General features: G+C 44.3%; 1 protein-coding gene and 1 long non-coding RNA gene across 11 annotated transcripts in view; one reads left to right on the forward strand and one right to left on the reverse strand.

Moving 5' to 3' along the window:
* WNT6 (Wnt family member 6) overlaps positions 1-26,513 on the forward strand; it is an 81,556-nt gene that overhangs the window by 37,661 nt on the left and 17,382 nt on the right. The window contains exon 1 of one of the 9 annotated variants that reach the window (XM_053284921.1): positions 7,214-7,515. The exons of 6 other annotated variants lie outside the window; for them this stretch is intronic. In XM_053284921.1, coding sequence (XP_053140896.1) covers positions 7,364-7,515 — 152 coding nt within the window. In that variant the 5' untranslated portion in view covers positions 7,214-7,363. Of the gene's footprint in view, positions 1-7,213; positions 7,516-16,501; positions 16,673-26,513 lie in introns of those variants that run through there. 2 more of the 9 variants (XM_053284920.1, XM_053284925.1) reach the window with 2 other exon arrangements.
* LOC128340137 (uncharacterized) lies at positions 2,702-7,422 on the reverse strand. Of its 2 annotated transcripts, none has more exons than XR_008313487.1 (3): positions 6,995-7,422; positions 4,898-5,199; positions 2,702-2,939 (listed from the first exon to the last, which is right to left on the reverse strand). It is a non-coding gene; the product is annotated as an uncharacterized LOC128340137 (long non-coding RNA). The 2 variants fall into 2 exon arrangements; XR_008313486.1 differs by having other exon boundaries at positions 4,999-5,199; positions 6,995-7,420.

Consider the following 26,513-nt stretch of genomic DNA (forward strand, 5'->3'; position numbering starts at 1 on the left):
GTTTCATGGCAGAAAATTGCAAAAACTTCTGGAACAGTATTTTATTAATTTTATTTATTCATTCATTCATTTATAAATGCACTTATGTTCAAGTTGTTTTGCAATCCAGAAGGTCTGAGTGAGAACTGTGAAGCATGTGTGGTGCTTTTATTTTATTTTTCTTGTGTGTGAACTGCTCCCCAATAACTTGCAGGGACTTCAGGGTAAATCTGGCCAACATGTGAATGCAGCACCTCCATTCCAGAGGAGATGTGTCTTAAAGGGCTTTAAAAGCCTCCTGTGAAAAACCTCCTGCAATCAAACTTGACTGAATTTGTTCAGAATTCTGAGAAAACAGACATAGGTTCACCCTGCATGGTTGAAAGTCTCCTTTGCTAATCTGCAGTGAGGGGCTCATTTTAATAATTCATCTTTCTAGTGTGTTCTAGGCATTAAAAGTAATACAAATGTATAGTACTCAATGTATATCACTATATATTGTGACATGTGTGTGTGTATTCAGTGAAATGTATTTGCAGGCAGCATACTTATTTTGGAATATCAGACTTAAATCCTTGGGGGCCTGGGGTGTGCGGAGGCCCTGGATTTTTTTGGGGGGGCATTTTAAAATCTTGTCTCTGGGCCCACTCCAACCTTGCTACGCCCCTGTCCAGGGGCCTGGAGGACACATCCCACTCTGTTCCTCTGCACTGTCAGGGGCAGTGTCTGAGTGTCTGGGCGCATGATCCGTGCGCTCAGCACCACAGGACAATCGTCTGTGGGGGAGGTAAGCTTGGCAAGGCTTCCTCCCTCCCTCCCTGGCCGCCCTCACATTTGATCATGAGAACGGCCCCTTGGTGTGCACATGAATGTTAATATTTTTAATTCCAAAGCATTTAGGAGCAACCATGCTTCCAAGAGAAAGTAGTAACAAAATGCTATAGATAAAAAGTATGAAAGCAAACAGGGTACTAATGGGTTAATAATTCCACAATACTCACTCCTAGATTTCTGCAGTCTGAGGTCTAGGCACAGAATGTGTATAGAATGCCCTGGCCATCTCAAGGACATTTTTGGCTACTTCACATGGAATGATTTTCCTGCAAGCAGGAGTGATGATACCTCACATCACACATATCTTACACAGGGAAATAAATATTGAGCAGGATTCAGACTAAGCTGGTCTTCACTAAGTCACATTGAAATTAATGGGACTTAAGTTAGTCATGATCAACTTGTCTCTTTTATTTCAGTAGTAGTCATGACAAACAGTCCAGATCTTGCTTACTATTATAAAGAAATATGTTATGGTATCCTCTCAAGAGATTGCCTCTGAATGTCACTACCTCGATGTCTGAAAGACATGTGGACCAATCCTGTTTGTTCACCCATAAGTAAACCCCACTAAATTCAGGGGGGCTTATTGCCATGCAAATCTAAACAGGATTGCAGTCATGAAGCCTGATCCTATACACATTTACTTATTTTTACATTTATATACTGCTCTTCCTCCAAGAGTAGTGTACAAAGTTACATTTATCCTCACAACAACCCTGTGGGGCAGGCTAGATTGAGAGAGAAGTGACTGGCTCGGAGTCACCCAAGTGAGTCTCATGACTGAGCTGGGAATTGAACTCAGGTTTCCCTGGTCTTAGTCCAAGTCCAACACTCTAACCACTATTCCACGCTGGCTGTAGGGGCTTACTCCTCTGTGTGTGTGTGTGTGTGTGTGTGTGTGTGTGTGTGTGTGTGTGTGTGTGCAGGGTTGCTTCCATAGTGAGACATAAGGTATGCTAGTTTATTGCCAGAAAGATTTCTTGGCCTATTCTTGCCTGACTTTCCAAGAAAAGTTGGTATAGGTTCTCCCAATGATAACATTTTCATCACTGGAATTACTTGCAGCTGCATGAGAGTATAAATAATAACATCAGCAGATGCCCTTAGTTAATACATTTATATCTTTCAATGATTTGTCTCAGCTTGTGTTTGTTATCCTGTTGGTCATCAGCACCATGTCTACAAGATCTACAGGCAATGGTTCACATTTCAATAATTAGATATACACTCCATGAAATAATTGTCTGAGGGTCCGTGTTTTCATTTGTTGATTTTGAATCTGTCGTTTGTCAAGGGCCCACCAGTTGCTGAATTATGTGGAAGAGTAAACCAGCAATTCCTTATTCTTTCACTGATTCAGTCATGCTATTATACACTTCAACAATACCCCTTCATTGCTTCCTTTTCCAAGCCAAAGTGTGATTGTTTTTAGCTTCGCCAGACCCTGAAAGGTTACAAATACTCAAATGATACATCTGAAATCTGAAAAGTTCTGTTTGTTTTCACTCTGCCTCACTCACATTACATTTGAATTTTTCCCCTTAATTGTATGCAGTACGCACACGCACATATGCGCATGCTTTATTAAGGTAGCACTCAAGGGAATGAATACCAAAGTCAAGTTTGCAACATGTAACCTTAGCTCTGCCTTTTTGATTGCATTCCCAGTGCTTAATTACATAAGCCCATCCAATGAAAATATATCACACTCTCAGTCATGGTCAGAACACGCAAACATGGAGCCCTCCCGGTCATTTTCAGTGCCCAAGAGTCCTTCATCTTTCTGGGGTGGGACTATTATTCCTTCCCGATGCCAAGCCAGGATCTCTGGGTACAGTGTTTATACTAATAACAGCACATTGTGAAAAAACAAAACATAAGAGCTGCCTGACTTTTTATTCTGTCAAAGAGTATTTTTTCCTTCCAGTCTCCCTGTATTCATTTACACACAAACCCATTGGCAAGCAAAGCTTAGGCCTGGTGCGGAGGACAGCAGGCCCACAGCCCTCAGGAGGAATGTTGGCAAAGGGAGGCACAAAGGCAAGCAGGCAGCAGACTCTCTTCTTGGTTACTGCAGGCTGACGAATGGGTGATCCACTTCACCAGAGAGTCTCTCCATAGACCTATGTAGTCAAAGTAAGCAGTGATGTCAGTATTGCATCCCAGGACAGAGTTCTTTAGCAACTGCAGCCTCGCCATGGAAGGGGTTCTCAAACTTGAGTCCTCAGATGCTTTTGGATTACAATCATCATCATTCCCAGCCTTTTGTCATTGTGGCTGGGGATGATGGGAGTTGTAGTCCAACCATATCTGGGGATGAAGTTTGAGAATCCCTGGCCTATGGGAAAGTTGGGGTTTTTGTTTTGTTTGATGGAGATCTTTGGATCTATAGAAAGATGGGACAAGAGAGGAATCGATGAAACAGGAAGATGGTTCCTGCAGTGCATGTGAAGGAAGGGGTGATTTCAATTATCATCCCCATACATGATTACAGGATGCGCTGAGAACATGTCAGCATGCCCTTTAATGACATTTGGGGCAGGCACATCCTCAGCGCATCCCCACCTTCATTGCCTGTAAGGGGTGTGTGTGTTCATGTGAACTGGCCCACTGTAAACATTAAATGACTGAAGTAAGTGGGCCATTCCCACCAACACATTATAGTTCAGATTGATACTTTACAGAAATTCATGGAACATAGGTCGTGCAATAGTTTAGCTATGATAGCAAAAATGAACTTCCATATTCAGAGGTAGCAAACAGGTCCCTCAATTTCAGCTTCTGGGGGCAAACAATCCAGAACATGTTACAACATCCCTGTCATGAGAGGAGAGCTGGTCTTGTGGTAGCAAGCATGACTTGTACCCTTAGCTAAGCAGGGTCCACCCTGGTTGCATATGAATGGGAGACTCAATGTGTGAGCACTGCAAGCTATTCCCCTTAGGGGATGGAGCTGCTCTGGGAAAAGCAGAAGGTTCCAAGTTCCCTCCCTGGCAGCATCTTCAAGATAGGGCTGAGAGATTCCTGCCTGCAACCTTGGAGAAACCACTGCCACTCTGTGTAGACAACACCGAGCTAGATGGACCTATGGTCTGACTCAGTATATGGCAGCTTGCTATGTTCCTATGTTCCTACGTCACTCTACTATCACAATTTTGTAACTCGAGGCAAATAACTTTAAAGTAGAAAATGACACATAGACTCATTGATGAGGGAGAGCCGAACACCTCCGTTAACATTGTTACAGTAGTTAATACAAGAGACCTGCAATGCAGTTTTCATCTTATATTTGAACCCTATTTTTTTGTAAATAAGGGCTCAAATGTAGGTGTGAAAAATTAATCCAGTGGGCTCATTATTTACAGCTGTGCTTTGAAAAGACTGTATTGTCTTCATTCCCCCACCCCCACCTTCCTCTGAGTAAGTTTTCAAATTGCTGTAGCTCAAACTATTTCTCAATGGATCGGCATTCAGTTTGGACAGGTAGCTTATACCCTAGTTACTTACTCTGTGCCATATTTCAGGTGGATTGGATGGATGGTTTGAATTTTAGGACCAATAGAAAACCCTGAATATTCTATTGGTCCTAAACTTCAAACCATTCATTATTTTGTGCCATTTTTCAGGTGAATTGGATGAATGGTTTGGCTCTTGAGAGCAAGATTCAAAGCAGAGGTGCACCTAGGTAATTTCGGAGCCTGGACCTAAAGGCCTTTGGAGGCCCCCCACTGCAAGTTTGGCATCATTTTTTAACACGTAAGTTCTTGAGGGCACAAACCACACCACCCAGAACAGACTAAAGAGGATTTGTGGGGGGCAGGGTGTGTGGAGGCCCTGCCCCGAAGTCCAGGGGTAAGAGGGGCCTCTGATTCAAAGTGCTGGTTTTAGCCTATAAAACCCTATATCGTTTGAGTCTGGTCCTGCCTGGCAACCGTAACTCATGCCCTCGTCACCTCTCGGTTGGACTACCACAATGTGTTCTACCTGGGGTTGCCTATGAAGATGACTCGGAAGCTTTAGCTGGCCCAAAATGCGGCAGCCCGGCTGCTTATGGGCAGCAGAAAATATGATCATGTTTCACCTTTGCTGAGGTTGCAGCATTGGCTGCCAGTTCACTTCTGGGTCCAATTCAAGGTGCTGGTTATCACCTATAAATCCCTTCCGGGTATGGCACCCTTGTACCTTCAGGACTGCCTCTCCCATCAACTCCGACCTGCCTTGTGACGTCCTCTCAGGTGGGCCTTCTCAGAGTTCCGGGGCCCAGGGGAAGTAGGCGGGGCCCAGGCTCGTGGGAGGGCCTTCTCTGGTGCAGCTCCCTCCTTATGGAACATTCTGCCTCCTGAGATTCGTAAAGCCTCCTCCCTCCTGTCCTTTAAGAAGCTCCTGAAAGAAAACCCATCTATTTTGCCAGGCTTTTAGTTTTTAACATGTGTGGAGGTGGGTGGGTACTTTTTCTTTTTTCCTTTCCTTTCCCCCCACTTCTCTTTTCTTTGTTGTTGCTGTTTTAATTTATGTAAACCGCCTTGACTCTAAGGAAGTCAGGCAGTCAATAAATTTGCTAAATAAATAAATAAATCTTCAGGAGTACTTGAACCACTTTTTCATTTGATTTGATATAGTTACTCCTGTTCTCCTTCTATTAGGTTAATATTTCGAGACCCAAGTTAGAGTCTTCTCAGTGGTGCATCTGCCATTCTGGAATGCCTTCCTGGAAAATGCCCATCCATCCATTCATATACGTTTAGAGGGGAAGTTAAGTCTTTTTAAATTGTCGTGTGGCATATGCAAGATATTGTTGCTTGCTTGGTGATAGTGCATTTTCAAATTATTTTTTAATTATTTTATTTGGTTTTTCAATTACATTCTTTATTGTGAGCTGCCCTGGCTGACACCTGTCTGGAAAAGCAGTTGACAAATTTAATAAACAGATTCTGGAGAATGCCAGAAACTAATACACTCTCCTCCCTACCCACCCCCACTCTCATACACACACAAATCACAAAACAAAATGAAAGATAATGAACAAGTTGCTTTTTAAACCAATTCTACAACTGTGTTTAAAATAAACAGCAGACCTAGTGCAGCCTTGTGAAAGTCTTGTTTTTTCTGACACTAATACTAAAGTAAAGTTGTGCTGTGGAATTGGTGTTGACTACTGGTGACCACAGAGCCACACGGTTTTCTTTGGTAGACTACAGGAGGGGTTTACCACTGTCATCTCCCGCGCAGTATGAGATGATGCCTTTCAGCACCTTCCTACATCGCTGCTGCCCAATATAGGAGTTTCCCGTGTTCTGGGGAACACACCAGTAGGGATTTGAACCAACAGCCTCCTGTTCTCTAGGCAGGTTACAATACCAAGCATCAAATAATACCTTAATTCGATTTCTATACTGCCCTTCCAAAAATGGCTCAGGGCGGTTTACACAGAGAAATTATAAATAAATAAGATGGATCCCTGTCCCCAAAGGGCTCACAATCTAAAAGAAACATAAGATAGATACCAGCAACAGTCACTGGAGGTACTGTGCTGGGGGTGAATAGGGCCAGTTACTCTCCCCCTGCTAAATAAAGAGAATCACCATGTTAAAAGGTGCCTCTTTGCCAAGTTAGTCAAAGATGCTCTGTCTGGAATATAGGATTGTCCCACTTTCCCATCAATACTGGATTTACCATTTTCCCATTAATACACGATTCCATTAATACTGAATTTTTCTTCCCCAGCATTTATAGTTTGGATATAATTCTACACAGGGTAGAATTCAGTTTTAAACAGACCCTCTTCTACCTTCTGCCCTGCATTAACAACATTCATAAGTGACAAATTCTAGGCTGAAATGCACTCGTAAAGCAAAACGATCTGTTGCTGTTACTACATTCAAATTATAGTCGTGGAAAATGTAAAAACGTATTTAAACTCCACTATGAAAACAAACCAAGCCTTTGACTGCAGATGTGCCAAGGTTACAAGGAACTTTGGACGTGCTGGACAACACTGTTTCGTCTCCTAATATATGGGTGGTGTCTTACCATTGAAAGCAGGTTCTGGGGCTAAGTGGCAGTGAGCTCTGGCACACAGTACGACCTTGTTTATAAAGTATATCCCAGAAATCCCTTATTAGAGACATGGCATCATTCAAGAACTTTCATTACGGTTTGAAAGTTTGATCTGACAAACCTTTCTGTGTGGCGCTCTGCTGACCACCCCGGTCGTTAATTGTGTGTGTGGTGTGTGTGTGTGTACTTAGGTTGAAGATTGTGTCCTTGGAAAAGGGGGCGTGATCTTCGAACATCCATTAAAGCCTATCAGCGTGGTGGCTTCCCTATCAATCCCGCGTCTCAATAACGGCTTCGCCCCGCTCTCGGGGGCACCGTTTCCCGGCAGGCGGGGTGGGCGGAGGGCGCGGTAATTGCAGACCCAGGCGAGCTTTGCGCTGTGGACAAGCTCAGGCAGGGCCCGCTGGAGCTCAGCCACCCCCTCCAAAGCAGTAGCAGTCTGGCAGCATTTTTCTACCCCACTGCCTTCCGGGGGGTTCTATGGTGCGGGATGGAACTGACAGCTTCTTGCTGGATTCTTTGTTGTCGTTTCCCCCCGCATCCTAGGTGGAAGACACGAGGTCGAGGTCCCTGCCCGCCACCCCCGGCCCTGTTTCCGCCGTCCTCGTGCACTGCAAAGGAAAGCCGGGCAGGGACGGAGAGGTGGGGAGCCTGGCGCACCTAGGGCCGCGGTGGGTGGGAGGAAAGGCGGGCTGCCGGCTGGGCGCTTCCCTGTCGGATCTCGCCGGGGTGAACCTCAGTTCAGCGTTTGATCCTCCGCCTCGGGGCTTGATCGTTATGTTTAGAGGAGGAGGACAAATTGTCCCTGCTTAATGATACCCTTTCCCAGGCCAAAGCTCGGGTGAGAGACGCGCAGTCAAGCCCCCTCCCCCACTGAAGTCCTGGCCTGGGGCATACTTTGAAGATCGTCAGGCCCCTCAGTTCAGAAGCTGCTTTCCGAATCAAGGGTCAACAGCAGCCTTGGAAAATATGTTGAGTGCTAATAATGAATGAGGTTGCTCTGAGCTTGATTTCCCCTCTCCACTAAAAGTCACCACTATGAACCAGGTACCAGGCTTCCACATACCCAAAAGGATGGGCTTTCTCCCTTCTGAGGCCATCAACAGGGACCACGGTGATCGAGGGTGCATAGAAGGTGTCGGGCTGTACACAGGAACATGGGAAGCTGCCCTGGGCAGACCATTGGTCTATCTAGCTCAGGAGACTGTTGTCCACAGACTGGCAGTGGCTCCCCAAGCTTTCAAACATGAGTCTTTCCCAGGCCCAGCCTTACCTGGAGATGCCAGGGACTGAACCTGGGACCTTCAGCATGTAAAGCAGATGCTCTTCCACTGAGCTATGGCATACCCCCATTAGATATTAGGTGGGTGACTCTCAAGAACAGGGCTTTCTGTTTTATGGCGCTTTGGTTTTGGAACCCCTCCTCCAAATGCATGTGTCTGGCATTACCTTAGTTAAATGTCAATGAGAATCTCCCCATCATGTTTGCAGGAACTTTTAACCATATCTAAGCTGTTTTTAATGTTTGTTCTTATCTACTGGCTTGATGTGCTTTTTAGATTGTTTTGCTGGATTTTTGATTGACATTATTATAGGTCACTTTAAATTATAGTTGTGTGAGCCACCTTGAAGACCAGACATGGTGAAATGGCACTATATAGAATGTTTGATTGAAGTGAAGGGCTTCCTATCATAGGAGAGAGAATGGCTTTCCCAGCACCTCACTTATAGAGTGTGTGTATGTGGCTTTTGGATTTTTGCTAATGCTCCAATGGCTACCTACGCTTATTGATCCTCAGTGAAAGAGATGCATAAAGCTAGTTTTCTCACATCTCACAGTCTGTTCGTTACAAGGCTGGCTCTGTATATTCAGACACTTTAAGCACATGACACATACCCCTATAACAGCTTCTGGGTCTAGCGACCCTTCCCTCCTTCCTTCTTTACCATTACCTAGCATATGGGTTGACAAGGCCTTGTAGAGCTTCATTCTCCCTCTCAGGTAGCTTTGCCAGTTTCCCCTTTCCCCTTTCCCCATGTGTTTCTCATATGCTTAGTTTCCCCTCCCCAAATCCTGATGAGCTGATACTGTTCATCACACACAGTTCACACTCAGTCTTTAGGTCCACTGGAAGGGTTTAATACAATTCAGGTTTCACCAGAACTTAGCCACCAAATCAGTTCTCAGTCCCAAGGCTAGTTGATATAAAGTTATATAAAGAAAAGTGCAAATGGATAGTACCTCTCTGTTTTATTATTTATTATTTCTTTATCAAAAGGGTTTCTCCCCACCTCTTAGGCTACTGGTCTCACAGACAAGGCAAGAAAGTGCAATTAATACAACAAAGAAAAGTGACACTGCGTAATAAAATACCACTAAAACATTACTACTCCCCAACACACTTTTAGGATAAGGAGTAGAATTTCTTTTGTCAGAAATCACTACTTGCAAGCAGCATCCCCTCTAACAGGGAATTCCCGATGTTGACTACAACTCCCAGCATCCCCAGCTGCAATGGCCTTTGAATGGGAATTATGGGAGTTGTAGTCAAAACATTTGAAATTCCCTGTTAGAGGGAACACTGCTTGCAGGTATATTTGACCCCACCCCTTCTTATAGCACACCTTTCTTCAATGCTGGAGCTTAAAGCAGTGTACATATTATTATTATTATTATTATTATTATTATTATTATTCCATTTATATCCCACTCTTCCTCCAAGGAGCCCAGAGCGGTGCACTACATGCTTGAGTTTCTCTTTCACAACAACCCTGTGAAGTAGGTTAGGCTGAGAGAGAAGTGACTGGCCCAGAGTCACCCAGCTAGTTTCATGGCTGAATGGGGATTTGAACTCGGGTCTCCCCGGTCCTAGTCAGCACTCTAACCACTACACCATGCTGGCTCTCGAGGGTTCCCATAGGGTTCCCAAGTGGTCTTCCAGCCACATACTGACCAGACCCAGGCCTGCAAAGTTTAAGCAAGGTAGTTGCATTCATGTACCTTCTTCAGGCCAGACCCTGGACTTCACAGCTGAAAAATTAAGCTCTTGTAATAAATGCCACTACTTCTGTTATTGGGGCTGCCTACTGAGCAGAAGCATATGTGGCAAAGAAAAATACCTTTTCTGCTGCAACGGAAACAGAGCTTTCCCTTATCTGTCCTAGCAGCCAACTACCTGGTGATCCCTAATGGTAAATCTGTCCTGTCCACAATTCATTGGACCATGTTGGCTTCTTTGTGATGGGGTAAACGAAACTATCTATGAAAAATATCTATTCCTAGGACCGAAAACTCCATCTCTTCATATATATATATATATATATCCTTAAAAATAAATAAAAAATATATATATATTTCCTGGGTATATATATATATATATATATATATATATATATATATATATATATATAAAAGACCCAGGAAATATATATATATTTTATTTATTTTTAAGGAGATATATATATATATATATATATATATATATATATATATATATATATAAACTTCCCACCTACTTTTAATGTGCAAACTGAATATTGATTGATTGATTGAGTGCCATCAAGTCAGTGTAGACTCCTAGCGACCACATAGATTCTCTCCAGGATGATCTGTCTTCAACTTGGCCTTAAAGTCTCTCAGTGGTGCATTCATTGCTGTTGAAATTGAGTCCATCCATCTTGCTGCTGGTCATCCTTTTCTTCTCTATCCTTCAACTTTTCCCAGTGGACTTCTCAAGGGAGCTGGGTCTTTGCACAATGTGTCTGAAGTATGATAATTTGAGCCTGGTCATTTGTGCCTTGAGTGAAAATTCTGGGTTGATTTGTTCTAAGATCTATTTGTTTATTTTCCTGGCTGTCCATGGTATCCTCAAAAGTCTTCTCCAGCACCAAAGTTCAAAAACGTCAATACTTTTTCTATCTTGCTTCTTCAAAGTCCAGCTTTCGCATCCATAGAGTGTCATGGGGAAAACCATTGTCCAAATGATTCTAATCTTTGTAGGTATAGTCACATCACGGCATCTAAATATCCTTTCCAAGGCCTTCATTGCAACCCTACCAAGTGCTAGTCTGTGGTGTATTTCTTGACTGCTAGATCCTTTACTGTGTTGGTCGATCCTAAAAGGCAGAAGCTATCCACTTCTTCAATGTCTTCATGAGCAATTCTGAGGCTGTTTACTGTGCCCGTTGTCATTAGTTTAGTCTTCTTTACATTTAGTCGTAGTCCCATCTTTTCACTGTGTTTCACTGAATATTACAAAATTCAAATGCCTCACCTTTGACAGACCTAAACTGCATTTTGGTTTCTATGTACCATTTTTAGAAATAATACTATTTCTGTGGTCATTACAATACTATCTACATAGATTTTGTGTAAGTCTCCCCACCCACAATAAACAAACATATGAGAGAGAGGACTTCTATGGCAACCAGACTTTCAGGCATACCCCAACACCTTCACAGCTTCACTGTGATTACCTACTTCTGAGTGGTGGCTGGGCACTTATGGAATTCCTTACCAAAAGGGATTCATGAAAGTTTTAAACAGGACTTCACGGCCCATCTGTTCCAGCTGGTTTTTCATTGGAACTTTTAACTGAACTTTTAACTGAGAACATCTTTTAGGTTGGTTTTAGTATTTTATTTGCTGTTGGTTCTTCTGTTGTGTGTGTGGATTTTTCTGACTGAATTTTTTAAATATTTTATTGTGAACCACTTTGTATAAATAACTTTTTAAGAAAATCAGTATACACCATTTTAAACAAGCAAGCAAGCAAGCAAACAAACAAATTCATGTTCCCTCGATCTGATGGAACAGATCGGCAATCTGTAATGGATTGCCCAAATTAGGTGGGCAGTCTATGATGCCCTTTATTTATTACAGCTTTAGCTGGGAAGCCATTTATTTGTGGCTTAATTTCATGCTGCTGCCTTAATGTTAAAAAGTCTGACATTACATAGAATAATAGAAAATTAAGAGTTGGGAATGGATCTTGGGTCTTCTAGTCCAACTCTGGCTTAGTGCAAGAAATAAAGGTCCATATCATCAATCATCACCATCACCATCATCCACCATGTACAGGACAAATTGCTCAGGTCCTTCCCATATTATCGTTGCTTCACTAAGAGTGGAAGAAAGGATAGGGAGGCTGCATGCAGTGGGCCTCATCCATGTGGTGTTTGCCCTTTAAATGTTACAGCAGCAACATGGAATGAAGCCACAAATAAGTGGCTCCCAGACCACTGCTGTAAGGTATAAATGGCACACATGTTTCATGATGTTTGGGGGATGGGGCTGTAGCTCAGTCGTAGAGCATCTCCTTCGCATGCAGAAGGTCCCTGGCATCTCCAGGTAGGGCTGGGGGAAACTATTCCCTGAAACTTTGGAAAGATACTGCCAGTTAGTGTAATACTGAGCTAATACCAAAGTCTGGCTCGGTATAAGGCAGCTTCCTAGGTTCCTATGAACTAGAAGTCTATCTCCTTCTCAGAGGATAAGTGAATTGAGTATGTGGTATTTGAAATGAATATTGTCTCTTCATTTTCCCCCCTCCTAAAATCCCTTCAAATAGTATTTCTAATCCTCAGGACTATGGAGAAAATGCTTGGGAATATTTGGACAGTTTTGTTGAACGCTGCCTCAAACTTATTAAGGGAAGCTTGACTCAAGGAGTGAAGCTTCAGTGGCCTGGACAGGTGAATGTCTCTCTCCATGGTGCTTATTCAGCATTTCTCCCCTTATCATTCAGTGTCCCATGGCCACTTTTCTTCATTGCCATGTACCATTGCCACTTGAAATTCTGCAGATATGCAGCTCTTATAATCAACATATAATTTGTACAAGTGTGAGGTGTAAAATTTGGGTTTCTTTGGTTCACAACTCAAACTCCCCCCCCCCCCGCTTTTCATTGAGGATATGCAAGCCCTGAGTGTGTGACACTATATCATCTGGTTTTAATCTTCTGACAGAGCAGATATCCAGCATATTTCCCTCTTGGGTCAAATTTGCTCCTGTTTCAGAGCCCAGTACCAGAATGTCCCTGCTCCCCATCATGTGCCCTGTTGAGACATCACCTTCTATGCCTTCAATGGACTAGACTCCACTGGGTAACTCACTGCTGCAGGAATCAAAGAGAAAATTGATAGTCTACTCCTTGGGACGCCCTGAAAGCATCTGCCTTCCCCTCTTTCTCCAGGGAGGTAGCAAACTTTGCCCTTTGGGCATCTGCCACTCACCTTCTTCATCCCCAGGAGACAGAGACCCATCTTCTTCATCTCTCTCTGTGGTTCTGAACCTACAGGCTTCTCCTGGATACAGAATGCTCCAGCTCCACTTTCAAGAGCATAAGTGATGTTTCTCCCAGCCCTTGTCTTTAGTTGGCAAGTGACTCCACCTTCATATTTAGCTATGGATTAGCATCTCCACCATCACCCAACTCTGTTCCTCCCAGGTTGTCTTCCTCTTGCTGTCCCCTTTGGGCACTTCCTTTTGATTGGTTGCAATAGGGATTTACACAAGAGATAATTCCTTAATGATGCACCTGAGGATAAATAAGCAGCTTAGAAACAACATTCCGTTGCAGAGTAGCTGGTTCACACATTGCCTTGGGACCTGTTTTCTACTCATAAGAGCAATGCAATGCGTGCAATGCAAACTTATAGTTTGCAGACCTCAGTCACAGAAATTTTTGTGATCTCCGATGAAGATTTCATGTTATGTTATGTTGAGTCCAGCCCAGGTGGCATCTATGGCTAACATCAGTTTTGGCAGATATGTCATTTATGGCCCCTCCTGGACAGAAATAGCTTGGTCACTATTACCCATGCAATGGTAGACTACCGTAATGCATTTTACGATGGGCTCCCTTTGAAGACTTTTTGGAAACTTCAGTTGGCACACAAAATGCTGTAGCTAGCTTACTAATAAGATCTGGCTATAAAGAGCATATCCCATCAGTTCTTAAACAGCTACCCTGGTTACTGGTCTGGAGACCAGTCAGTTTCTAAGCAGATTTCAAAGTGCTGGTGCTTACCTATAAAACTCTAAACAGGGAGGAAGACACCTTAACATCTACTACCCAGAGAGACAGCTGCTTCCCAGTGGTGAGAGCCTGTGTTGCTGCCATCTGTAGTTGACAGCCTGCCAGCCTGTGTGCCCCCTAACTTGTGGTTGCTGCCCTGTGGGTAAGTCTGTGTGGGATTGGGGCAAGGGGGGAGTGAGTCAGCAGTTCTTGAGGACCATCTTCCCAGACTAGCCATCCTTCTGGGCTTATAAAGGACTGCTGCTCTGTGGCGGTGGACCTGCTCCTTTGGGGGAGCCACTTCAGGGGATAGTGAGGGCCAGGTTTTGGGTTTTTTTTTTTAACTTCTGTTGTTTTTAGGCTCTGGGTGTTTCAGATGTGTCTTGGTTAGTCTGGGGATGGGGAGACAGGGTGTGTGTCCACTGACTATGGGGTGGCTATTCCAGTGGTGGTGAGGAATAGAAGAAGTAATGTTGCCAGGTCAGCAAGCTATCACAGGGGAAGGGGAATCAGAAATCTAATAGCTGTTTCCCCTTCTGGCTGTCCTGCCAGCTCTTTGACCTTGAGGAGCAGTGCTGACCTCCCACAGACCCTCACCTTGCTCCTCTGTAATGGTAGGTCTGTCCAGAATAAGTCAGAAACCATCCATGACTGGATTCTGGATGAAGGAACAGACTTGGTATATATCACAGATACTTGGTTGGGAGAGGCTGGTGGTCCAGTCTGGTCCCAGCTTCTCCCTCCAGGGTACTCTGTTGAAGAGCAGGTGTGGGGACGTGGGTGGGGATGTGGAGTGGCTGTAGTCTATAAGAACAATATCTCCCTGACCAGGATTCCTGTTGAAGTGTCTGACCATATTGAATGTGTGTACCTAGGCTTGGGGACCAGGGATAGACCAGGACTTCTGTTGGCATACCAATTGCCCCGCTGCCTAACTGAGCTGAGAGGCTTGGTGTTGGAGTCCCGCAGGCTTGTGGTGCTGGGGACTTCAATGCCCACTTTGGGATCAATCTGTCCAGAGCGGCTCAAGAGTTCATAGCGGCCATGACAACTATGGGCTTCTTCTAAGGCGTCTAGGGACCAAAGGACGTTGCTGGTCACATGTTTGATCTGATCTTTCACTCTGATCTGGGTGGTGTTCCGTGGGTGGAGACTTCTGTGATTTCCCCATTGTCATGGACGGACCACCATCTGGTTAAGGTTGGACTCACAATTACATCCCACCATCTCAGGGGCAAGGGGACCATTAGGATGGTCTGCCCAATAAGGTTATTGGATCTAATAGGATTCCAAGAAGCCTTGGAGGGATTTAGTGTTGGCTCATCATCTCATACTGCATGGGAGAAGGCAATGGTAAACCCCTCCTGTATTCTACCAAAGGGCTCTGTGGTCGCCAGGAGTCAACACCAACTCAATGGCACACTTTACCTTTACCTGCCGGTGATCCTGTTGATTCCCTGGTGGAGAATTGGAACAGCAAACTCACCAGGGCAGTAGACATGATTGCTCCTAAACGTCCTCTCTGGCCCGCTTCAAAATTGGCCCCTTGGTATACGGAAGAACTACGGGGGCTGAAGTGGCAAGATAGACAATTGGAGCACAAATGAAGGAATCCAACAGATTACAACATAGAGCACATTTGAAGATCTGGCAATACAGATGGCAAAGAGGCAAATCTTTTCAGTCTGTATTGCATCTGCAAGTTCATGTCCAGCGGAGTTGTTCAGGGTTGTGAGAGGGCTAGTAAGTGCCCTTCCTCCCTTGAATCAGAACTTAGAACCATCTATTACCCGCTGTGACATGTTTCATGATTTTTGTGTGGATAAAATCATATTTGGGCCAACTTGGATTTAGACGCCACAATTACTGCAGTGTCTGATGCAGAGGTGTCCAACGACTCCTCTTATGTGGTCAGGCTGGATCAGTTCCAGTTTGTGACTCTTGAGGATGTGGACAAGCTTCTTGGAGCAGTGTGGCCTGCCACCTGTTCTCTTGACTCTGCCCAACATGGCTTATACTATCTGGCAGGGAGATTGTTGCAGAAGGCCTGGCAGATATTATAAATGCTTCTCTGAGGGAGGAAAGGATGCTTCCTTGCCTTAAGGGGGCAATTATTAGACCTCTTTTGAAGAAACCTGTGTTGGATCCCTCAGAGTTAAACAACTATAGGCCTGTCTCCAACCTTCCATGGTTAGGCAAGGTAATTGAGAGGGTGGGGGCCTCTCAACTCCAGGCAGTCTTGGATGAAACTGATTATCTAGTCCCATTTCAGATTGACTTTCAGGTGCTCTATGGGGTGGAGACTGCCTTGTTTGGCCTGATGGATGATTTCCAACTGGGAATTGACAGAGGAAGTGTGACTCTGTTGGTCCTTTTGGACCTCTTGGTGGCTTTCGATACTATCAACCATAGTATCCTTCCGGAGCATCTGAGGAGGTTGGGGGTGGGAGGCACTGCTTTGCAGTGGTTCCACTCCTACCTCTTGGGCAGATTCCAGATGGTGTCTCTTGGAGACTGCTGTTCTTCAAAATCTGAACTTCTGTATGGTGTCCCTCAGGGCTCTGTATTGTCTCTGATATTGTTTAACATCTACATGAAACTTCTGGGAGAGATCATCAGGAGATTTGGTGCAGGGTCCTATCAGTATGCTGATGACACCCACATCTTTTTCTCTGTGTCAACATCATCAGGAGAAGGCATAACCTCCCTAAATGCCTGCCTGGATGCAGTGATGGGCTGGATGAAGGCTAACAAACTGAGACTGAATCCAGATAAGACAGGTACTTATTGTGTGGGGTCGGAACTCAGGGGATGATTTTGATCTGTCTGTTCTCGATGGAGTCACAGTTCCCCAGAAGGTATAGGTACGCAGTCTGGGGTGCTTCTGGACACAAACCTCCCTGGTGTCCTAGGTTGAGGTGGTGGCCAGAGGTGCTTTTTATCAGCTTTGGCTGATACGCCAGCTTTGTCTGTTTCTTGAGATAAATGACCTCAGAACAGTAGTACATCTGCTGGTCACCTCCAGACTTGACTACTGCAATGTGCTCTATGTGGGACTGCCTTTGTACATAGTCTGGAAACTGCAGTTGGTCCAGAATGCGGCAGCCAGGTTTGTCTCTGGGTCATCTCAGAGATCACTCCTATCTTAAAAGATCTACACTGGCTGCTGATAAGTTTCTGGGCAAAATATAAGATCTTTTTTTATAACCTATAAAGCCCTGAAAGGCTTAGGCCCTGGGTATTTAAGAGAAGCCCCATGACCCATTGAGATCATCAGGAGAGGTTCATCTGCAATTGCCACTGGCTCCTCTGGTGGCTACTCGGGGACGGGCCTTCTCTGTTGCTCCCCCGAGGCTTTGGAACATGCTCCCTGCTGAAATAAGAGCCTCCCCATCTCTTACAACTTAAAAAAAGGCATTCAAGACACATTTGTTCACCCAGGCTTTTAATTAAATACTGTTTTAATAGTTTGATGGTTTTAAACTGTATTGTTTTATTGTAAACTGCCCAGAGACTTGCGTTTTGGGCAGTATACAAATATGTTAAAATAAATAAATAAATAAAATAATAAACAGTTTAGGGCCAGTTACCTGCCTAATTCCACATGAGCCTATCTGAACACTATCTTCATTGTCAGAGGTCTTCCGTCCTCTGAAGTTAAGTAGGTGGTGGTAATGACCAGAAAGAGGGCTTCTTGGTCTTGGCACCCTGTCTGTAGAATGCCCTCCCCAGGGAAGCTCTCCTGGCTCTGATTATGTCATTTCAGCACCAGACAAAAATGTTCTTATTTGCTCAGGCCTTCCAACAAATGAACTTTTAACTTTTTAAGCTATACTGCATTTTAAATTCATTATCATTTTATGCTACTCCTTCTGCTACCGTATTTTATTTTTGTATTTGATCTGTGTTTTATTCTGCTTACTATTATTAATATTTATATATTGAAATACTTCATGATTCCATCTAGCTATCTGGTTTAAACAGGGCAGTTCAGATGAAGCTAGGAAAGTTGGCAACTTTGCCTTCCTTACCACACCCTCATTCTCTCCTCGCGTGACCTGTTGGAACTTGAGTCATTTCTTGATGTTTCTTGTGGCAAGGGAAGCATACAATGGGGTGATTCTCAAGATCGCCCTGGGCAGGTAGGAAGGGCGCGGGGGTGGGGGGGCTAAATTCAACTTACCTTTCCCCCAGACGACCCAAGGAGACACACACAATACCTGGTAGCCGGGTTAAGGGTGCAAGAGCACCCTTAAAATCAGTTAACAGCTGGGTTGGTTATGAGGGTTAGGCAGGCGGGGGCGGAGGGATCCGTGAGCATCCTGCCACTTCTTATGAACAGCCTAACCCTGCCTGGGCTGCCCCAGGTTGGGTTAGGCTGGTCATGAGAACAGCCTCAATATGTCATTCCTATGGTTATTGCTGAATGTGTGAACAGCACTTTGGCAATAAAGTAAGGCTGGGTAATGCTTGGCTTTTAACCCCTTCTAAATCAACTCAGTTTAGATTACCTGAAACATGGGGCTGTAAGATGCTGAGCAAAGAACCAACAGAAGGTTTAGAATAGGGAATGGTAATGGCTCAGGTTGGCTGTATAGTTCTGTTTGCTCAGCCCCCCTGAATAAAAGTAATATGACTTGGGAACAGTCAACAGATTTCAGTGTCTGCAAATCAAATCTGATTCCCCGACCACAGGGGTAAAGAGCTGCAGTTCAGTGGATAAGGTGATAGGGTGGAGATACAGGTGAGGCTGAAAGTAGTGTTTCCTATGGCATGGCATTGCTTTGTAAGAAAAAGGAGACTGGATATAGCAGAATCAGTGTACAGAATCAGAATTAGTGTGCAGCATTACAATAGCATGTTTATCATGCTGTATTGCTGAGAACAGTGCCCATTGCTTCTTTCATTCCCTTATTAAACTGTGACAACACATCCTTCAGCCAGATGTACTCAAGGTTTGACTAAGTGCAAGTGATTGCAAGGAAATCTGTGCCTGTTTAAACATGACATACCAGTGGTATAAATAAGAGATGACACCACATCTGACTGCAATGACACCACACCTACAGCTCGATGATTTACAATTAAGGGTGTGCACAGACCATTTGATGTGGTTCAGTCCAAATTTGGTTCAAATTCAGACTGAACTGTGCCAAAGCGAATTGGTTTGGTTGAACCAATCGGCTGGGCTGGTTGGTTCGATGAACCAACGTGAACCAGTTTAAAGTGGTTTGTGACTGAACTGCTCGAATCAGCCTGGTTCACAGCAGTCCAGTTCACAAGCAAACCAGTTCTTCACATCCCTATTTACAATTAGAAAGAAAAAAGAATGAATGAATTGAATCAATGAATAAATAAATAGCCAGGAGGAAAATCTATATATGATTAGTACATCTAGCTTAGTATTGTCTACACTGGCAATGGCTCTCCAAGGTTTCAGTTCTTGGAGAGCCATTTCAGCCTTTGCCAGTCCTACTAGGAGATGCATGAGACTGAACCTGGAATCTTCTTCATACAAAGCAGGTTCTTTACCCCTGAGCTACAGTTCCTTTCCTAACTATTGCAATAAATCAGTCTTTATATGTGTTTCATTCAGGCTCGAGAAGTCACACGTGTATCTGTTTGAGATATTTTAAACTATGGAAATAGCACACATTAGGCTAGTTCAGATGATCAGTAATTGGATAGGACAAATGTCCTACCCAAGTTCAGAAGCCGTGTGCAATTGCAAAATGGGAGTGCACTTCCCCCCACTTCTACCTTGTATTTTAGCAAAACAGGAGTGCACGCAGCTACTGAACTTGGGTAACACACTTGTTCTGCCCAGCTACTTACTGATCATCTGAATCAGCCTGCTGAATTGTTACAAGTAATGTCACTGAGAAAGGCTTGGGCTGAAATGTGTCTGGAATGTACGAAGCCGCACTGAGAGACTCCATGAACATTATTACACAGTGTCTAGTTTTCCTTAAGTGACCTTGTATGGTGGTACATCTATTAATAAACTACAGATGTATTTAGATAGTAGATCTAAAGGAACCGTGGTTTGTTGTGTGCTGCCAGTTTGGGGTTGGATAAGAGGTTGCACATTTTTGTACCACATCCAATTCTCCTTGCCCTACCATGCAGCTATTGCCAGGAGGATGCAAAACAGAGACAACTTCTACCTGGATCATAATAGATAGCTATGAGAATAGGACATCTAGAATTTACAGCACTGCCTGCACAGATTCATGGAAATCCAGGAATGTAGACAACAACCTCAGAAGCATGTCCATGCTCCTGCTGGACTCATGACCTCATACCCAGCCCTCCTGGACTCCCTCTCTGGATCCTTTCCTGGGCCACCATGAGAGTCAATGCTAGGCTGAGCAGAAGCTGGGAATCCCCTGGCTCGGCCTTTCTAGTGACTCATCTGATTAGACAGAACTTCCTTCAAAACCTGCTGCAAACTGGTGGAGAGAAATAACTCTCATTGCCTGGAGTTCTCATGGTTAGGCTGTAAGGAGCCACTCTGTGTGTCTTCTCACTCAGCAAGGTAGGCAGAGAACAGAACAGAAAAATCCCCATTTACTCCACTCCTCCAGCATCAGAACCGGGTGGCATGAGGATGTTAAAAGGCTGCAGTACTGAGGTTTCCCTGGAAAGAATTCTCTGCTAGTAATATGACCTTTCAGACATCACACTATCAAGCCACCTGCCATCAGACAGGAAATGGAGAGTGATGGATAAACAGGCATGGCAGGCTTGTGTTCTTATAAAAGACCTTGCCCTTCTGGGTATTGGTCCATCTGCTCTCAGCCTTGTCTGAGGTATAAAGTATGTACCACTGCAAAATGGGCTTACAGAATGGCAGAATATTGACAGGGATTGGGGTGGCAGGCATGAAACATTGCATGGGTCTCTGGGGAGCAATAGGTCCAATGAAAGCAAAGGGTAAGGACCTCAAGATCCAGTGAGAGATGCGGAAGCATTCAGACCACAAATGTTTCTCCCTCTGAGAACAGGAAGCCTCACCAAGACTCCTTTCTGGTTTTTGAAATTTAGCAGACACTGTTGGCATGTTTTCAAGTTTTTTCTCCATGACCATAGAGGCAAAAAACCCAACAACCTCTTGCTCTTTTAAGACATGAAAATAGAGATTAACTAGATGCTGCATATAATCCAGATTCGGGGGGGGGGGATTTCCACATTATGGAGCATTCAATATCTTTGAACATTCCTTCCAGAAGAATTGAAACCTCTTGGATTCTAGGATGAGGAGACACAGCCTGAGTCTATTCTCTCAAAACGTTGACCCCACATCCCTTAATCACATCACTGAAGAGTAAAACTCTTGTACTGAGTTTCATCTGGAAGCCAGGGAGGAAAGCTGGCATAGGCCCAGGGCTTGTTTACTGGCCTTTATCATTTTCCAAGGTTATTCAGCTTTTCTCTCACAAAGAAAGCAGCCTCCCCTATGTCCCTGCTCTGCACTGGGTTCTCCCTCCCCCAGAATCACAGAGACAATATTCCCAGTATACATTGTGTTTCATGGCAGTGCTTATAACCAGAAGCCTTTCTACAAATTATGAAGAAGAAGATGAGATGGTTGTACCACTTGAGAGGTCATCTTTTTTAATGCTCCCCTATATTTAAAAAATCTCTGCAAACATAAAATTAGCATGTCAGGGAGAAAGGTTTAGTGTAGTCCCTTTACATGGGGGAGCATTCAAAAATATGACCCCTCTTCACCTGCAGTCTGAAGAACAGCCCAGAATTCTACCACCTCAGTCTATCATTCCATTTTGAATAATGTGTTGAATGGCTTCAGGAAGTTGGAACACCTTCCTAGTAACAATATGGGGATGAGTCTGCCTACGGGTGTGTGTGTGTGGTGCGGGTTGCGGGGCATCTCGACGTCATTTCAAGACAGGCTCACTTCACCAAAAGTCCATTTGTTACTGTTTATTATGTTTAAAAGGTGGCATGTGAATCAGATTCAATCAATCAATATCTTTATTACGGTCTTTGACCAGCATAAGGCAAACATAAAAACTCATCAGAAGTGAAAGATTAAAATTATAAAATTATAGTTTTAAAACAGTCAATGCCTATGGAGGCTGTGAAGACAGTGACTATAGCATATTAAAATCATATTGCTATAAAACTATGAAAAGCTATGAAATTGGTTAAAAATTTACAATGTGATATGGGAAAACAGAGAAGCTAAGAGATTTAAGAGCTATATTATTAAAACAGCCTATATCTATGAAGACCACCTTAAGTGGCACAGTGGGGAAATGCTTGACTAACAAGCAGAAGGTTGCTGGTTCGAATGCTCGCTAGTATGTTTCCCAGACTATGGGAATACGCAGAACTGGCCTGTGTTTCCCAGACTATGAGAAACACCTATATTGGGCAGCAGTAATATAGAAAGATGCTGAAAGGCATCAGCTCATACTGTGTGGGAGGAGGCGATGGTAAACCCCTCCTGTATTCTACCAAAGAAAACCACAGGGCTCTGTGGGTGCAAGGAGTTGAAATCGACTTGATGGCACACTTTACCTTTATATCTATGAAGACAGTTTGAAAGTGATATCATAAAAGTCAGATTATTGCTGTAAACTAAGATCTATTTTTTTTAAAAAAAAACCCTATAACATTAGTTAAGATTAGGATTAAATTTTAAATTAAAATTAAGAGAAGAACTGTAGGGCAGGAGATTAGAGGCATCATTACAGGTATGAGCAGTGTTGGGTCTGATTAACTCTTGTCGGCGGTCAGGCCCCGGTGAATTTTTCACGCTGCCACGCAGAACTTGGCAACAATACATATTATGAGGGAGTTGCAGTCAGAGAGTAGTAATGGTATGCAGAACTGGCCTGTGTGGCCTGGCAACCTTGTAAGTAGTGGGAGGATGAAAGTACTGCGGATGTCACTATAAACAAGGCAGTGAAGGAGGATGTGCTCGGTGCTTTCAACCTGCCCAGCATCATGGGGGCACAAGCGTTCCAGGAACGGGCTCTTCCTATATCCTCCATCTGACAAGGCCAAAGGGAGGGCACAGCAACAAGCCAGGGTGAAAGCTCTATTGTGGTTAGGGACCGCCAGCTGTGTAAGACATGCAGCAGGTGACATTATGTACCTTAGGCTTTCAGTGATGGGGAGGTTTGGGGCCCTGCCTAAGTCAGTTTGCTATTCTGTGTCCATTATTTATTTATTTATTATTTATTTTTAACATTTTATATCCCACTCTTCCTCCAAGGAGCCCAGAGTGGTGTACTACATACTTCAGTTTCTCCTCACAACAACCCTGTGAAGTAGGTTAGGCTGAGAGAGAAGTGACTGGCCCAGAGTCACCCAGCAAATATCATGGCTGAATGGGGATTTGAACTCGGGTCTCCCCGGTCCTAGTCCAGCACTCTAACCACCACACCACACACTGTTTAAGAAGTGTCCTGGCCTGCACATATCCCAGGGAAAGTAGGTGGGGTGGGGAGAGCCCAAGAGATGATCGTTTTACTAACAGAGTTCGCTTCCATGAGGGTTGGTATCCATCCTCTGGTGTTATGGGGGTAGGCCCATTGGGAAGGGAGTCTTAGCCAGAAAATGAGTATGGACAGCCATGCTCTGGCCTCCACTTTCACTGGGCCTGTCTCCAGTCATCTACTGGCACTGGAGACACAGCGGGGTACTTGGAGTACTACTCTTAGGAATTTAGTCTGGTGATGAGATCCGAGGGGTGGGGGGCGATGTCGAAGAACAGACCCAGCTGGACTCTGTAGAGAAGTTGCACCAGTGACTTGGCCTCAAATAGTTTAAAGGCTGCAGGTATGTAGTAGCCTCCTTTTGATCAAAATCATTTTAGGATGGCTGAGGTGCTCCTCTGGGCGTTTTGGGCAACATAGCTGCTGTGGGTCTTCCTAGTGCCAGAAGTATTAAAGACCACCCCCAGGTATTTAAAGCATGAGACCTGCTTGATTGTGTTCTCGTTTATGTGCCAGGAGTGTGGTCTCCTGGCAAAGGCCATGATTTGATTTTGTGGTAGTTTGTTTCCAGGTGGTCCTCCTTATAGTAACATGCAAGGGCCCCCAGAGATCTTCTAAGTCAATGTGGGTCCTGGAGAGAATTACCATGTTGTGTGCGTAAAGCAGAGTGCAGGGGTGTTTCTCTTCCAGTTACACAGAAACATAGGAAACATAGAAAGCTGCCATATACCGAGTCAGACCATTGGTCTCTCTAGCTCAGTATTGTCTACACAGACTGGCAGCAGCTTTTCCAAGGTTGCAGGCAGGAATCTCTCTCAGCCTTATCTTGGAGATGCTGCCAGGGAGGGAACTTGAAACCTTCTGCTCTTCCCAGAGTGGCTCCATCCCTTGAGGGGAATATCTCGCAGTGCTCACACTTCTAGTCTCCCATTCATATGCAACCAGGGTAGACCCTGCTTAGCTAAGGGGACAGGTCATGCTTGCTGCTACCACAAGACCAACTCTCCTCTGTGGAGAAGTGAAAGTCCAGATTATTTAAGTGACCCACCATGGCATTTATATAGAAGCTGAACAGGAACAGGGTGAGCAGCCTTGTTTGACGCCCTTACAGGGGTGGGTGGGGATGGCGCTTGACAGATGACCTTGGGGGTTGCATCTGACTTTCAGGGATATGCCCTTGTGGAGGGTACCAGGGGCGTATCTAGGGTGAGGCAGGCAGGGCACGTGCCCCGGGCGCCACTTGAAGGGGGGGGTGTCATTCTTAAAAATAAATAAAAAAATTAAAAATGGCTACTGAAAACAAAATGGCCACCATGCATGCTCAAATGGCCTCTGTGAGGCCCTAGGCCATGCCAGGCCTTGCAGATGCCATTTGAGCACGCATGGTGACCATTTTGTTTTCAGCGGCCATTTAAAAAAAATTATTTTGAAAAACGGCCACCGCACATACTCAAATGGTCCCTGAGAGGCCCTAGAGGCCAGCAAGTGGAGGGGGAACAGTTGCAGACCCCCTACACATGGCCCTTAGGAAGCCCCCCTGAAGGGGCTGCAGGGAATTTTTTTTTAATATAATATGTCACTGTACGCATATTTAGTTTGGCACTAAATACAGAGAATCAGGGCTTGTGAATACTGAGCTGAAGCTTATGAGCTAGGATTATATTCATTTGCTCTTACTTTGCTTCTTGTGATAAGTGAGTTAAATGTGATGTCTTAATAATATGGCTATTAATGGTGAGTTTGTCTTTGAATCAGTGTGAAATCCTTAGTATTAAGGCCCACTGGGAGTTTCTTACTCTCTTTCTCTAATTTTAACTGTCTTTCTGAAATACTAGAATATATTCCAAGTAGTGACACAGTTTACTCTGCATATCCTTTAATTATTTTCAGAGTATCTGGGAAAAGTCAAATTCTCCATTTATTTTTAAAACGTATGTAATAGCTATGCTACAATGCATAGTAGAGAATTAGACAGGCACTTCTGTTTATTTTTCCAAGTACACCTCCACATAGTATTTGGGTATTTCATGAGCCCCAGCTTACTGAAATTTGTAGTTTCCCAGCATTTTTTGGTCTGGCTACATCCACTGCTAAATAGTTTTTGAAATATGAAAAGATTAACGAGCTTGACTTGTATTTTTCAGCTGATATTATGGTAAAGCTGTCTGAAAGATGGGTGTCAGATGTTTGGACAGGGGGCGCAATTTCAGTGCTTGCCCTAGGCGCTATTTTCCCTAGATACGCCTCTGGAGGGTACAAATAAGAGATAGCAGGTGATTGAAGAGGCTTTCAGCTTTTCCCACAATTTGGCTCGGGAGATGGAGTCAAATGTAGACTTGAGGTCTCTGACAATGTTATGAGTGGAGAGTATTTCTCATTTAGGTGCTGAAGAACTCAGCACTGGTCAATGGTGGATCATCTCTTCCTGAAACTGGCCAGCTCCTCTTCTAGGAGGTTTTCTTGTCCCAGCCAGTCTCTAAGTCTCTCATATAGGTGTTTGGTGTGTAGCTTGCTTATAATGCTGAGCAGTCTGATGGGTCTATAGTTTGCTGGGTCATCCCTCCTACCTTTTTTGAAGATGGGCACATTGACCACTAGCCTCCAGTCCCTAGGGATATAACCGTGTTTGTCAATGAATGTAAACAGTGAGGCCAGAATGAGAGCCCACCATACTGAGTTGTTTTTTATTAGCCCAGAGGGGATTAGATCGTCTCCAGTGGCCTTCCCAGGTCTTAGTTGAGATCTCTGCTGATGTTACAGGTGGCCCAGCGGGCAGGTCCTCTATGTCTTGCCAGGGGCATCCAAGGTCCCCTTATTTGTCTCTTTACAATTCACAAAAGTGCCTTTCCCAGACCTCTGTCCAGGTGCATCAAGCCATAGCTGGGGTGATCCACAGTGATGTGCCAGAACAGAGTTGAGTCATTGGTTCTGACTGCTTGGCTGAGACATGACCAGGAGTAGAACTCCAAACAGAGTCCTGCATAGTTCACCACTGATAGTGTGCATACAGAGTATCATCGGCAGGACCTAATCTGGTGTTAAGACCATTGCCTACCACTGTATACACATTGGGGATGGTAGAGAGAAGGTCAGCTAAATAGTTTTCTAGTTCAGAACACAGTTCCCTGACCTGGGATTTCTGCCTTGGTGG

Source organism: Hemicordylus capensis, chromosome 1 (genome assembly GCF_027244095.1).
Source record: "Hemicordylus capensis ecotype Gifberg chromosome 1, rHemCap1.1.pri, whole genome shotgun sequence".
Taxonomy (NCBI): domain Eukaryota; kingdom Metazoa; phylum Chordata; class Lepidosauria; order Squamata; family Cordylidae; genus Hemicordylus; species Hemicordylus capensis.